Source organism: Capricornis sumatraensis, chromosome 2 (assembly GCF_032405125.1).
Source record: "Capricornis sumatraensis isolate serow.1 chromosome 2, serow.2, whole genome shotgun sequence".
Taxonomy (NCBI): domain Eukaryota; kingdom Metazoa; phylum Chordata; class Mammalia; order Artiodactyla; family Bovidae; genus Capricornis; species Capricornis sumatraensis.
Genome location: NC_091070.1, coordinates 66,957,905 through 66,971,468, shown reverse-complemented (window position 1 = coordinate 66,971,468; position 13,564 = coordinate 66,957,905). Strand labels below are relative to the sequence as shown.

The following is a 13,564-nucleotide window of genomic DNA, read 5'->3' as shown; positions in this document are numbered from 1 at the left end:
CTTTATCTACCATGTAGCTCTTTTGGTCCTCCTGAATTCATCATCATCTGAAACCCACTGGCCTTCCCACAGTTGTCACCATATCTGACCAGTCTTCTGCAGTGAGGGCTTGATGACAGGACCTCATATTTGTCTCTGTTAAATGTGACCTTGTTCACTTTAGTACATTGTTCCCGCTCATCCAGCTCTTTTGACTCTTCTGCCTCTGGTAGTGGCAGCATATATATAAATACATGTATATTTGTAAATATAAAATAGCAGCATCTTTATATTTGAAGGGCAAGACATCACTATGTTCACCCATTCAGCAAGTGCATATTAAGCATTCACAGTGTGGAAGGGATTGAATTTAGGGCCATGAGGGATGCAGGGACATATAAGCCACAGGTCCTGCTGTCAAGGATCCTATAATCTGGTGGGGAACAGAAGACATTCATGCATGATTATGAGCTAGAAGATGCTCAATGCCATGAGAGTCCTACAGGAAAATTCTTTGAGGATTCCTCAACCTGAGAGATTACTACAGAGGTAGCAGGGAAGTCTTCAGAGTGGAGGTGCAGTTAATGCTGGACCCCCATGGATGGGCAGCATACTAAAAAGGCTTTTTAAGCAAAGGAATAGCAACAGTAATGGCAGTTCTTTCAGTAGGTGGTCCCAAAGATAAAGGCAGGCCAGCAGAGAACTATTCCAGAATTACCCCAAATAGTCCATTTGGAGTGAAGCAGAATTGTGCAGAGGGGCACTTGAGCAGGAGAATATGGTTCTAGCTGGATCATAGAGAGCCAAAATGCCCAACTAGGGAATCCAAACTTGATTTAGCAGCTAGTGGGGAGTCGGTGGATGTTTTTGGACAGTAGGGAACATCAGAGTATATAAGAAACATTAACCTGCAGGGAGATGTAACGTGGAAAGGAGTGAGGGATACCTGAAGCTGGGGATGGCTGAGGGCAGAATATCAGACTGTCCCAAGCCAAGGCAGGGCACTGGCCATGGGAGTGAAGATGAACAGACGGGCGCCATAAAAGTGGGATGTCAGGACTCGGGTTTGGAAAGGAGGGGGAGGAGTTGTAGAAATCTTGGTGACTGACCCGAGGATGTTTAAGGAGGAAAACATGTGAAAGAATCAAATGAAATAGGAGCTGGTTTGTCTTGGCCTTTTTTCTTTAAAAAATTCTGTCATCTATAATAAGCTGCTTGAATCTGGACAGGGTTTCTCAGCAGCCGTATTTTGACATTTTGGGCCAGATGCTTCTTTGTGGGCCTGTTGTCCTGTCCGTTGTAGGATGTTGAGCTGCATCCCTAGCATCTACCCACCAGATGTCAGTAGCACCCCCACAGCTGTCACAACCACAGAGGCCTCTAGTTGCTGCCAGATGCCCTGTGGGGAGCAAAATCACCCCTGGTTGAGAGCCACCAACCTAAACTGTTGACTGAAGAGTCTTACTATGGTACTCTTCAGCCTGCTGGCTTTAGAAATGATGGGTCTGTTTCATTCTTTTTAAGGTTAAGTCTTTTGAGAAGGACAGGCAAACAGAGAAACGTGTGCTGGAGTCTGATCTCGTGGACCACGTTGTACAGAAACTGAGGACTAAAGTCAGTGATGAGAGGACTACCAGGTAACTTAGTAAACGAAAGACCAAAAAACCAGCTGCAACTGCCTACGTAAAATTTTCATACATTTATTTTAAATGTCAGTTTGATCCTTTGGGGAGATAAAGACAGGTCAGAATAACTTTTTTCTTCCCCCCAGTGTAACTTGTAATGAACTATAGTAAAGGTAACTTTTAATGAACCATAGGACAGCTTCTGAATAACTCAGTAGTTTAATTATATAACTCCGTGTAAAACTAGTCATAACTTACTCTCAGCATTTGTCCTTCATAACACGTCAAAGATTATTGTATCATTTTGAAAAGCCTGAGGAACCACAGTCTAGCTGCCATTTATCTCATTTGGTCAGTGAACTGCAGTAGTGTTTTGTCACTGGTTTTGAAAGATCTAATATTCTGGAAAATAATAATGTTCTGGGAAAAGTTCTCACTCATCACAGCAATGCAAATTGGTTCAACTGTCTGCATAGGAATTTAACAAAGTTAAAAGCCTTAAAACTAAAAAAAAAAAAAAAAAAAATTACCCAGCAATTCCACTTCAGGAATTTACAGTAAAATTATTCCATAGGGATAGTACAGAGATGTCTATCAACACACATTGTTTATAACAGCAGTTCTCAAAAATTTTGGTCTCAGAAACACTTCATACCCTTAAAAATTATTTGAGGACCCCCTAAGAGCTTCATTTATGTGGTTTATATCGATCAATATTTCTGTGTTAGAAACTAAAATGTAAACATTTTTAAAATACTTATTCTAAAATAACAATAATAAACTCATTACATGCAAACCTAAATAACAGTTTTAATGGAAATAACTATTTTCCAAAACAAAATAAAGTTAGTAAGAAAGGTAGCATTGTTTTACAGTTTAACAGATATTGTTGCTTTAATTTTTATAATCTCTAATGCTAAGTAGAAAAAACTACATTGTTTTATTCTTATTATTACTGTTTTATATTGTCTGTTTCTGCATTCAGTCTCTTATGATATACATCATGTAGTCTCTGGAAAATTCCATTACACATTAATGAAAGGATACCAATAAAAGGATAATTAACCTGTTAGGATTATTGTGAAAATACTTTTGACCTTGCAAATACCTGTGAAAGGATCTCAGGGACCTCCAGGGTCTCTGAACCACACTTTGGGAACCTCACTTACAATATCACAGTAATTCAGTGATAGAAGATTGCTCAAATTACAGTAAATATAATGAAATACTGTGTAGCCTTTAAAAATTATTTTTCTAATAAAGCTGAGTTTATTATAAGGAAAGATGTCCACAAATAAGATATGATCCCATTTTTGTTGCAACCACAATATATAGTTCATACATAGAAAAATGTCTGGAATGATGAACCACATTTTTCATTGTAGTTATTTTTGATTAGTGGGGTTACAAAGGATCATTTCCCTTGCTTTTCTATATTTTTGTAAGTTTTTTATTTATGCTTAGAAAAAGAGTACTCTACTGGGGGACTTCGCTGGTGGTCCAGTGGTTGAGAATCCTCCTTGCAGTGCAGCAGACACTGGTTCAATCCCTGGTCAGGGAACTAAGAGCCTACATGCCACAGGGCAACCAAGTCCACGTGCTACAACTGCAGAGCCCACGTGCTCTGGAGCCTGCGTGCTGCAACTAAGATCTAACACAGCCATAAATTTAAAAAAAAATTTTAATACTTTTTTTGACTTACATCAGTAATTCTCAATCCGGAGTTTTGCCCTTCAGGGGACATTTGGCAATATTTGCAGAGATTTTTGGTTGTTGTCTACTACTGTTATCTAGTAAACACCAGGGTGGTGGTGGTTTAGTCACTAGGTCGTATCTGACTTGTGTGACCCCATGGACTGTAGCCAGGCTCTTGTGTCCATGGGATTTGCCAGGCAAGAATATTGGAGTGAGTTGCCATTTTCTTCTCCAGGCGATCTCTTCCCAACCCAGGGACTGAACCCAGTCTCCTGCATTGCAGGTGGATTCTTTACCAACTGAGCCACCAGGGAAGCCCAGTAAACACCAGGGCTGCTGTTAAACATCCTATAGTGAAGAGAACTGACTCCCCACCTGCACCCCAACAAAGAATTATCTGACCCACATGTCAGGCTGAGAAATCCTGGCTTATATAAAATCAATGTTCTTGCTTGCATGCCTTCCCTGGCCCCGGCCCCGCCCATCTCCACCTAGCTTGAGTAAATTCACTGTCAGGGTCTGGGGGGAGGGGGCGGTGTGGGGGGGGAGGGGCGGGGTGTGTGTGTGTGTCTGGGGGGAGGGGCAGTGTGTGTGTGTGTGTGTGTGTCTAGGGGGAGGGGGCGGGGTATGGGGTTTGTGTGTGTGTGTGTATGTCTGGGGGGAGGGGTGGTGTGTGTGTGTGTATCATGTTCTTGAAGTCTCTAGATATTAGAATTGGGTGGGTGTGTGGGTGTGTGTATCATGTTCTTGAAGTCTCTAGATATTAGAATTGGGGTGTGCGTGTGCATCATGTTCTTGAAGTCTCTAGATATTAGAATTAAGAATCCAAATCAAAGGCAGAGCTTTAGAAAACAAAAAAGTCAGCTAATTAATAGCGACTATTAGTAATAGTACAGGCAAACATTATTAAGACACTTAACAGGCCAGATGGATTTAGTTTTAGCAGGGAAGGGCTTAAAATCTTTCTTCCATGTGAATGATTATTTCCCTGTTTTCCCAAGATAGAGTGCTATTATGTCTCTCAAAGGCTATAAATTAATTCAGTCTGAAAGAACATCCATTCACAGCTTCTGAAAGAATCTCATTTACTAAATGTTCTCTGGTGGGTGATCACCAAGGTTGCATCCATAATGAAGGTGGGGCATTGCTAATGTTTCCTTGTATTGTGAGGAGAGCAGAAAGAACACCCATTGTATTTCATTGAAATTAGCTTCTTATGTTGAGCCAGTATTCCAAACCCAGCTGAATAAATCAGAATGTTGTCTCTAAGAATGTTAATTTGAAGTGACATCCTTTATAATTTTTATTTGCTCTTAATAAAAAACATAATTAAGTGCAAATTTTGTTTCCTCCACTAATGACCAATATTTATTAAATCAGTATATTTAATAGAAAGCCTCTAAGTGTAGCTCACTATAAATTATGTGTTGCTTTTGTCTTAGCGACTGTTTATTCTAATTGTTTTTGTTTGCTTGTTTTTAGAGAAGCTTCCGATAATCTTACAGTACAAAATCTGAAGGGATCATTTTCTAATGCTTCAGGTATAATTACTAATTGTAACTTAAACATAATAATGCTTGTGTGTGTGTGTACGTTTGCTCTAAATACTTAGAACTGTGGCTAACTCACTGCATCAGTAATATCCTCTTAAAGTAACATATGTACAATTAGTTATACCAAAAAGAATTAATCCCTATGAAACTTACATTCTAGAAAATGATAAAAACCACTGGGAGTTTGGTGACTCTTCTGGTCCTGATATGTCTGTCTGATTTTTACAAGTGGTTTAATCTTCCTTTGATTCAGTTTATTATGTAGATCAAATGTGGATAAATTTTCCCCATATAGAAGATTGAAGCAAAGTATTTTGAGATGCCCTGGAGACACTATGTAGATTTGTTTTCATGAAAGCCAAGAGGAAACAGTGGTGATAGTTACACCTTTAGTTTTACTACATTTGTCATCCCAAGTGAAAAGGAAATGTCCCAGTGAAGTCCACGAGAAGACACTACTTGACATTTAAGAGAATTAAGTCTTTTGGGTTCATTTCTGTTAGCAGGCTTTCTGCCACCATCAGACTTCAAATACTTAGAGGAATTTAAAGAATTACAGTTGGGAAATGTTAAGCTCGCCTTTCTTTCCTTAGGTTCATGAGGTTTGACTCATTGTGCCTCCCTGCGCCTTTGTCACCTCCCACTGAAGGAGGAAGGCTGCGGTCCTGACAGAAGTGTCAGAACTGCTAGGCGATAAGTGGGGTTCTGGGGTTCTGGTCAAGTGCAGACAGCTGCAGAGACAGAAAACAAGGCTTAGACATGGTCCAGTCCCTAGAATCACCCCCAAGTGGATTCTAATCATCTCTGCCAGCTCTGCAGTGTGTAATAGAAAGTGGGACCAGATAAGGCCATAACTGCTTAAACTCTTGTTTCAGGCTTGTTTGAAATCCATGGAGCAACGGTTGTTCCCATTGTGAGTGTGGTCGCCCCCGAAAAGCTGTCAGCCAGCACCAGAAGGCGGTATGAGACCCAGGTACATGGTCAGAGTCCTCAGCTTTCTAACATGAGCCGCAGAGGAAGAAAACGAGAAAGGGAACGAAGGGACAGTTTCCTGGAAATGTTTTTCTTCCCAACTCCTGAACTTGGTGACTTCTGAAAATTTCACCAACACAAAGCATCTCAGGTGCCAAGATTCTGCCCTGTTTGTCCTCCAAAGAGGCCTCAGTGTACACTGTAGGCACCCAGAAGCAGCTGTTGTCAGAAATACTGTGTCCAAACAAAAAGTTTCTGATCCTGTTTGGTTTTGTTGTACATAACAAAGCAGAGGAGATCTACCCCAAGACGTGTAGCAGGTTCCTCACTGCATACATGTTTTTGGTATGTTATTTGCCTGATTCTGTGCTAAGTGCCAGGTAAAATGGAAAACACGTGACATGGCCACAGTCCTCCAAGACTTTATAACCTTAGAAGCATATATATAGTTGGAGAATAGAAGAAAATCAGTACTAGGATGCTGAATTAAGTATACTGAATGAGTGTTAAGAGTATGCTACAGACATGGAGGAGAGAGAAAGATCAGTGTTTGTATGGATGATCAAGAAAGGCTTCGTGGAGGTGATCCCTGAAGGATTTCAGCAGGCAGAGAGGTAAGATGAGGGCATTCCAAACGGAAGGGACAGAGGGAAGGACAGCGTAGAAAAGCTAATGAGCAGAGTTAGGACACTGGCCTCATTTGAGAGTAGGGTGTGAGAGGGTAGCCATTACTTAGGAATGTAATTAGACTGAAACACAAAAGATCAAATTACCTCATTTTGTTAGCTTTCCTGGCTATTTCTCAGTGTTGGGTGGAAACTCACTTTTCATATCTACCATATTTCAGTTCCATGTTCTCAATGCTGTCACTGTCCCCTTCTTAAATTTAGCTTAATACTAAAATCTCCCTGCTTCTGCATGCACTGTTTTACAGTACTGAGCTTTTATTACATGTCAGTTCAAAATTATAAAGAAATAAGTGGATTAGTAAACAAAGGATCAAGGTAGGCTATAAAATCTCATTTTCCCTGAGGTCGTAATACACTAGACACTCATCTTACTGAGGCAGATGAAGAACAAGTCCTTATATAGTATTTGGGATCCCTTTTAGGCTTTGGTTTGTCACCTGTGATTGTTTCCTAGAATAAGAACTGAAATGGTAAGAAAGATGGCTTGACTGGACAGGTTCTGAATTCTAACACACTTTCCTTCTTGTTAGGTACAAACCCGACTTCAGACCTCCCTTGCTAACTTACATCAGAAAAGCAGCGAAATTGAAATTTTGGCCGTAAGTCACTTTCTTTAACTTCCTGAGGATGGCTTTTGTTCACACTGTCAAATTTTTGCTGTCAACAGAATTGGGATACAGGCCTGTTTCTCCTAATCTCTTCCTCTGAAAGATTGGGAGTAGGGGGACTGAAAATGAAAATCATTTTTCTAAATGTTTCAGGCTTCCCTGATAGTTCATTGGTAAAGACTTTGTCTGCAATGTTCGATTCCTGGGTCGGGAAGATCCACTGGGGAAGGGATAGGCTACCCACTCCAGTATTCTTGGGGTTCCCTCATGGCTCAGCTGGTAAAGAATCCGCCCACAATGTGGGAGACCTGGGTTTGATCCTTGGGCTGGGAAGATCCCCTGGAGAAGGGAATGGCTACCCACTCCAGTATTCTGGTCTGGAGAATTCCATGGACTGTACAGTCCATGGGGTCGCAAAGAGTCAGACATGACTGAGCGACTCACTCTTTGACTTTCCAGGCCTTTGCAGGTAGTGCTGCCAAAGCTTTGTGGTGTGATGTGTTAGTTCTAAGTGCTGAGATCACATCACTGCCAAATTCAATAAGCAGCACGGAAGCATCCCATTCATGCTACTCCATCCAAAGTGACACCACAGTCACAAGTCAGTATGTGCTGCTTAGGATCCCTGACGTGATACATTTTTGTGTATCAACAGGTGGATCTACCCAAAGAAACAATCTTACAGTTTCTGTCATTAGAGGTAAGCAAGATGAACTCTTCTGCACTATAGTCTTTAAAATTCCAAAGTTTGCTGTTGATTTGCCGAAAGAAAGTTGAAAGTGGCATTATTTTCTTTTATGATATGAGGCATTTTTCTAGCAGTCCCAGGAATCTAGGAGCATTGTTTATTTTATGTGATATGAATTACTAAATCAGATTTTGAGGGAATCACACTTTCCTAGTGGTTTGTTTTTTTGTTTTTTTTTTACATTTCAGAGATGTTTTTTAACAAACACCTAGGGTTTTTACTGTGTCTCGAGCTCTAGCAGGCCTTGTTCTAAGCACTTTAGGAATGTTAACTCATTTAATCATAACAACCCCAAGGGATACATACCGTTACCTTTTTACAGATGCTTATTTTACATTTTATGGAGAATGGAAGCAGAGAGGTTAAACATCTCACTCAAAGTCACCCAACTAGGGAGTTGCAGAGCCAGGATTTGAACCTAGGCAGACTAGTGGAATCTACATTCTCACCCACTATCTGTGCTGCTTCAAACAAACCTTCATTCCAACTAGGGAAGCTCATTTGCAAAACTAAAACTATATGGAAGGTCTTTCTGTAAAAACTGAATGTAGGTCTTTTTTTATATGCTTTTTTTTTTAATAGGTACATACCTTTATTATCAAATAGCCTAACTGAACTTTTTAAAAAATTTAATATTTACCTTTGCTATAAGAATATTTAACTGTAAGAATAACTACATGTGATTTTTGCAGCATATCTAACCAAAGAATACTTTTGTCTATCCAGAGTGTTTAGTCAGATTAAGTTAGATGAAAAATGAACTTTGCCCCAGAACTGACATTTCATGCTATATTTTAAGGTTATTCTCCATTTATACAAAATATTGATTATATTCCTTGTACTGTACAATATATCCTGTAGCTTATAAGCTAACTTCCCCCTCCCCTGTCCTCTATCCCCACTGGTATTCTCCTGTCTGGTAAATAATCATACAGCACAATACTGGTAATTTACTGCTTCATGAGCCACTCAAACAGGTGCACATCAGAGGTGGCATCTCCATCTCACCTAAAGTCAACAGTTGGCAGAAATAACAGTTGGCAGTCACATTAACACACTGGGGCTGCAGCACTCTTAGGCAGGATCTAGTAAGCTGGTTTTATAAAGAAATTCAGTTCTTCAAAAGAAGAACCCTCGCAGTCTCCCCACTAGTTCTTTCCCCCTGTAACTGATCTCTTCAGTGTACTTAGAGGGGGGATGGCACTGACACCTCATTAGTGACCCAGGAAAAGTCAATTAATAAACCTTAGTACCTGTTAAGTCTTATCTATACTTTTTCCTAGTGGGATGCTGATGAACAGGCATTTAACACAACTGTGAAGCAGCTGCTGTCACGCCTGCCAAAGCAAAGATACCTCAAATTAGTCTGTGATGAGATTTATAACATCAAAGTAGAAAAAAAGTAAGTTATCACTTAGGCATTGCAGGTTTCAATATAGGTTAAAACTCAAGCTGGGGAGGGGTGGGGGGCGTTGTTTGTTTTTAGGAGTTTTTCCCCAAGAAGGGGTTTTAGAGTGACAGATATGTTATTGTCTTGTTGAGGTTAGATGACTAATAAATTGCTATGTTAGAACTGCAGTTGGTGACCAGTGAATACATGTCAGGACTGTGAATCACAGTCATGATCGTATCAATAACAACACGGTGATCTCAGTAGCAGCTATCCCAGTTATCATTTTAATCACCCAGGTAACTCCTATGTTTTATGTCCCCTTGTCAGAATGCCAGTTGTTCATGTTTTCAAACACTAAAATGTTTTTAGTGACTAGCCTTCCATCTTGTTTTTGATTACACAGAACTCCTACAGTTAAGTGTTCTAAAAATAAATTATCAGCCCCGTTCTTTACCCATTATACTGATCCCGTCTTCTCCCTCCTCTTGCAGGGTGTCTGTGCTCTTCCTGTACAGCTACAGAGATGACTACTACAGAATCTTATTTTAATCCTAAAGAACTATGATTACACTGTTCAAACAGGCAGGAGCTTATACTACAAAACATTGTACATTCATTATAATTTTAAATTAGCTTTACATTCTAAGCTGTCCTACAAAGCTGAGCTTTGTAGGTTTTTCATGTGTAATATATTATAAATTTATCTTTTGAATAAATGTTTTCATATATCTGTTGCTTTTTAATTACAAATCTATTAACACTACAGGGTTTATGGAGCTAGAACACAAGAAAACAGCTTTGTTCTTCTCTTAGCCCTATATACCCAAAGTAAAGGGCATAAAGAAATCAAATATCATCATTAACTTGGAATCTTTATTCTTGATGATTCTCTAATAAGCTTATCCTTAGTTTGGTTAAGCAATCTCTTATTTGGCTATGAAACTCATTCAGATTTGCTAAAGGAACTAAGATGATAAAATTATACAGCCAGCTGGGAAACCCATGAAATAACACAACTTTTAATAAAATTGTCAGGTTTCAGTTCCAGTAAACCAAAAGACAGGGCCTCAAGCCTATACATAATCACATCATTCCAGAACGAGAAGCTATGGCCAGAAACTTTTTATGGGGTAGGAAAAAGAATAAAAGTTGGTCAGTGCTGATAAATACAGGTTAAATAATACACTGCTCTTTACAGATGGCTACAGCGTCTGTAAACTATTATCCAGGAATATACAACCGTCCAACACAAACCACTAGCCAGATCTAAGATAAACTGGCTTCGTGTAACTACCCTGTAAACACTGCAGCCCTTCTTCCATCCAAAAATGACCCTAATCTCACATGAAAACAGTCATTATAAGGGAATCAGAAACTCAGCTTTGTGGCCAAAAATAAAAACCAAAGGAAAAATAGCAATTCAGTGGTTAGTTGGTGAAAACGGGAAAGCTGGTGCCCTTCACTGCGCTGCTTTGCTCTTCTTACTCTTGCTCTTTTTGTCCCTCTTCTTCAGCCCATCCATGTTAGCTCGCAATAGGTTTGAATAAGCCTAAAAGACACAGAGCGTGACCTTAGTGCAAAGAGTTGCAAATTGGTGGAGCACCTGCCCTACTTCCGTAATGGATTTAAGGTTGCCAAAATCAGAAAGCCTAACTGATAAAGTATAGAATACTATGGGACACCTGTATCCTAAGGAATATGGTGTAAGGCAAACACCCTCACGTTATAGCAGCTTCTGCAACACCCACTATTGAGTTGCACATTTTTTACTTTTTTTTTTTAAGCAAAAATGGAAGACTGCAGGCGACTTACATAGTACTGTAAGTACAGCATATATGAAGCCTAAGACAACAAAATTTAGCTAAAAAGACAATGTCAGTGTTGAAGTAAAATTCATAGCTTGGCAGCTTTTACTTGTAAACTACTGGTAAAACACAGTATCACAGGAGAGCAGTGAACTTAAATCACAGTCTTAACCCAACCCAGTGTTAAACATTAGGCTGACTCTTGCTTCAAGAAATAGGACACAGAGAACACCAGAAACTCACCATCTGAAACTTATTCACTTCTTTGGAGCTCACCTGGAAAATAAGGGGGAAAAGATCACCCGTGTTACCACAAAAAAATCATCTGCCTCACCCAGTAAAACTCAAAAGCCTCATGAAGACATCCTAACCTTTAAAAATATTTCTTCCCCACTGCAGGAATGGGAAAGCTATTTTTCTACTCCACTTTCCTCTGCCTGAGGAACAAGTAAAGTAGCTCTGCACTTTGAGAATTGTACCAAGATGGGAAACATGGGCTGCTTAAGAAGCTATGCTTCTCGCCTCTGTTGAAATCTCTTGAACACATTGCACTGACTTTTTCTAAGGAGTCTAAGCAATGTCAAAGAACTTAACCTTTTGTGCAAGATACATTTAAATTACACCCTCCCCATCTTATTTTAAACCTACTTTCCATTAATTCAGGCCCATGTAAGCAAACTGCAAGCTACCACAAGAGAAATTTTATGTCTGAAGATTCCTTAGTTTTCCGTACTTCATGATACCCAAGTTTATTTTTTTTAAGCCACATAAATGCTTGCTTTACTGTAAAAATCTTCTCAAGATAATTGGTAATGGAAGATTAAACAACTAATTATAGCCCACATTTTCCTGAACATCCTATACTGATTAGAGGGCAGCCTGGTTCTGCCCCAGTAGAATAAAGAAGTATTCATTTGATCCAAGGAGTCTTCTTGCTTTGCCATCAACTTCCACTTTGAAAGGGAAAGCTAGAACTCTTACTCAGTGTGCCATATGCTCAGTAGTGTCTGACTCTTTGCAACCCCATGGATGCTAGGCTACATGCTCAAATTCAAAGCCTGATATAATACATGTTTGGTACCTGAACCACAACGATAAAGGAATAATCAGCTTAAAAGTAAAAAGCATCTGGTACCAAGAAACTGTTCACTGAAGCCCCAGCACAGTAAGGGAATAAGGAATCAAATATGCCAGCTGCTCCTTACAGTACTACTCTGAGTAAGGACCGATATGCTAATATTTTTTTCTAACAAGTGTTTGACTTCTACCGCCTTCATTTTAATTTTCCTCTTGGGCTTTCTATTAACAGCTGGGGAACTACACACTAGGCTTTATTTAGTAACTTACAAAAAAAAAAAACACAAAACCTGGTACAGATATAACCCATCCTCAGTTAAGTTCAAGTCTAAAATTCCAAAACAGGAGTATTAGGAGTCCAACTTACCACAGTGCTGATCTTCTTTTTCCCATCAGTAGCTCTTAACAGACATTTGTTGTCTGAGGGCTCAAAGCCCTCCACAGAACCCTTCCTTGGAATGGGTTTAGTTCGGCCATCATCTGCATGAAAAATACATCCTGCTGAACACAGCCACAGACTTAACAGGTAGACAAAAAGTTAATAAGTCGGGAAGGGATACAAAGAGGATACCTAATCCACCTCCACTGATCTAGTTCTGTTAACCACATTATCTGCTATCACAGATGGCTTGGCCACATCTTGGGAACCTACCTGCTACTCCCAAGATGGGAACACTGTAATATCAAAGCACATTAAATCTCACTAATCATGGCGCGGCCTGGAATCTTTGACAAGGACAGCCCTGACATGACTGGGGCCCACTGGAACCGGAACTGACTTAGGTGGCTAAGTGCTGGGGGCCGCACCAGCCCCAATCCCTAATACTCTCTGGCCCCTCATCTCTGAATGGGCCCAGGATAAAGTGGAGGAAGGCAGGGGAAGCAGAGGATGCGCAGCAGAAAGATTCTGCCTGAGGCTCCCAGTCACTGGGCACCCGGGCCAGGGTCTCGCTCGGCCTCCCAGCCCGCTTCCGGCCTTGCCGCGTCCACAGCTGCTTACACTTCTTCAGGGTGATGAACACGCTGCCCGACAACCGGCACTTTTGGAAGAGCCTAGTCAGCTCCGTCAGGAACTGGAACACAACAAGCCCGGCCCCATTAGGCAACCACAAACCCCCTTCCCGCCTCGTCAAGTCCCTGTCCCTCCCGAAGAAAGAGACAGAGGTCCCGAGCTAAGCCCCAAACACCATCGGTCCCTCAGCCGGCCATCTCTGGCTATACCTGTTCACTCTCCAGCAGCACCATCCCGGCGCTGCTGGCTCCGCTCCGTCAGCACAAGCCCCAAGCCCCAATCCTCTGGAGCCGGAAGTTTCACTCGGCCTGGGCGGGACTTCCGCTATTAGGTTTCTTGTCTCTTTCACCCAATCCCTGCTTCCACCGTTTCTCCGCCCCACCCACCTCGCGCCCGCGCTCAGGGACT

General features: G+C 40.8%; 2 protein-coding genes across 2 annotated transcripts in view; one reads left to right on the top strand and one right to left on the bottom strand.

Moving 5' to 3' along the window:
• The window catches only part of EIF2AK4 (eukaryotic translation initiation factor 2 alpha kinase 4), a 101,831-nt gene extending 91,930 nt beyond the window's left edge, over window positions 1–9,901 (top strand). The window contains exons 33-39 of the mRNA XM_068966743.1: window positions 1,504–1,616; window positions 4,782–4,840; window positions 5,728–5,825; window positions 7,044–7,112; window positions 7,777–7,821; window positions 9,153–9,271; window positions 9,754–9,901. Coding sequence (XP_068822844.1) covers window positions 1,504–1,616; window positions 4,782–4,840; window positions 5,728–5,825; window positions 7,044–7,112; window positions 7,777–7,821; window positions 9,153–9,271; window positions 9,754–9,811 — 561 coding nt within the window. The 3' untranslated portion in view covers window positions 9,812–9,901. The remainder of the gene's footprint in view (window positions 1–1,503; window positions 1,617–4,781; window positions 4,841–5,727; window positions 5,826–7,043; window positions 7,113–7,776; window positions 7,822–9,152; window positions 9,272–9,753) is intronic.
• A 247-nt stretch (window positions 9,902–10,148) lies between these two features.
• On the bottom strand, window positions 10,149–13,448 carry SRP14 (signal recognition particle 14). Its single transcript, XM_068965643.1, has 5 exons — window positions 13,366–13,448; window positions 13,145–13,217; window positions 12,512–12,624; window positions 11,311–11,343; window positions 10,149–10,811 (listed from the first exon to the last, which is right to left on the bottom strand). Exons 1-5 carry the CDS (start codon window positions 13,387–13,389, stop codon window positions 10,722–10,724), a joined length of 333 nt encoding a protein of 110 aa, XP_068821744.1. The 5' UTR covers window positions 13,390–13,448; the 3' UTR covers window positions 10,149–10,721.
• Between the last annotated feature and the right edge of the window lie 116 nt (window positions 13,449–13,564).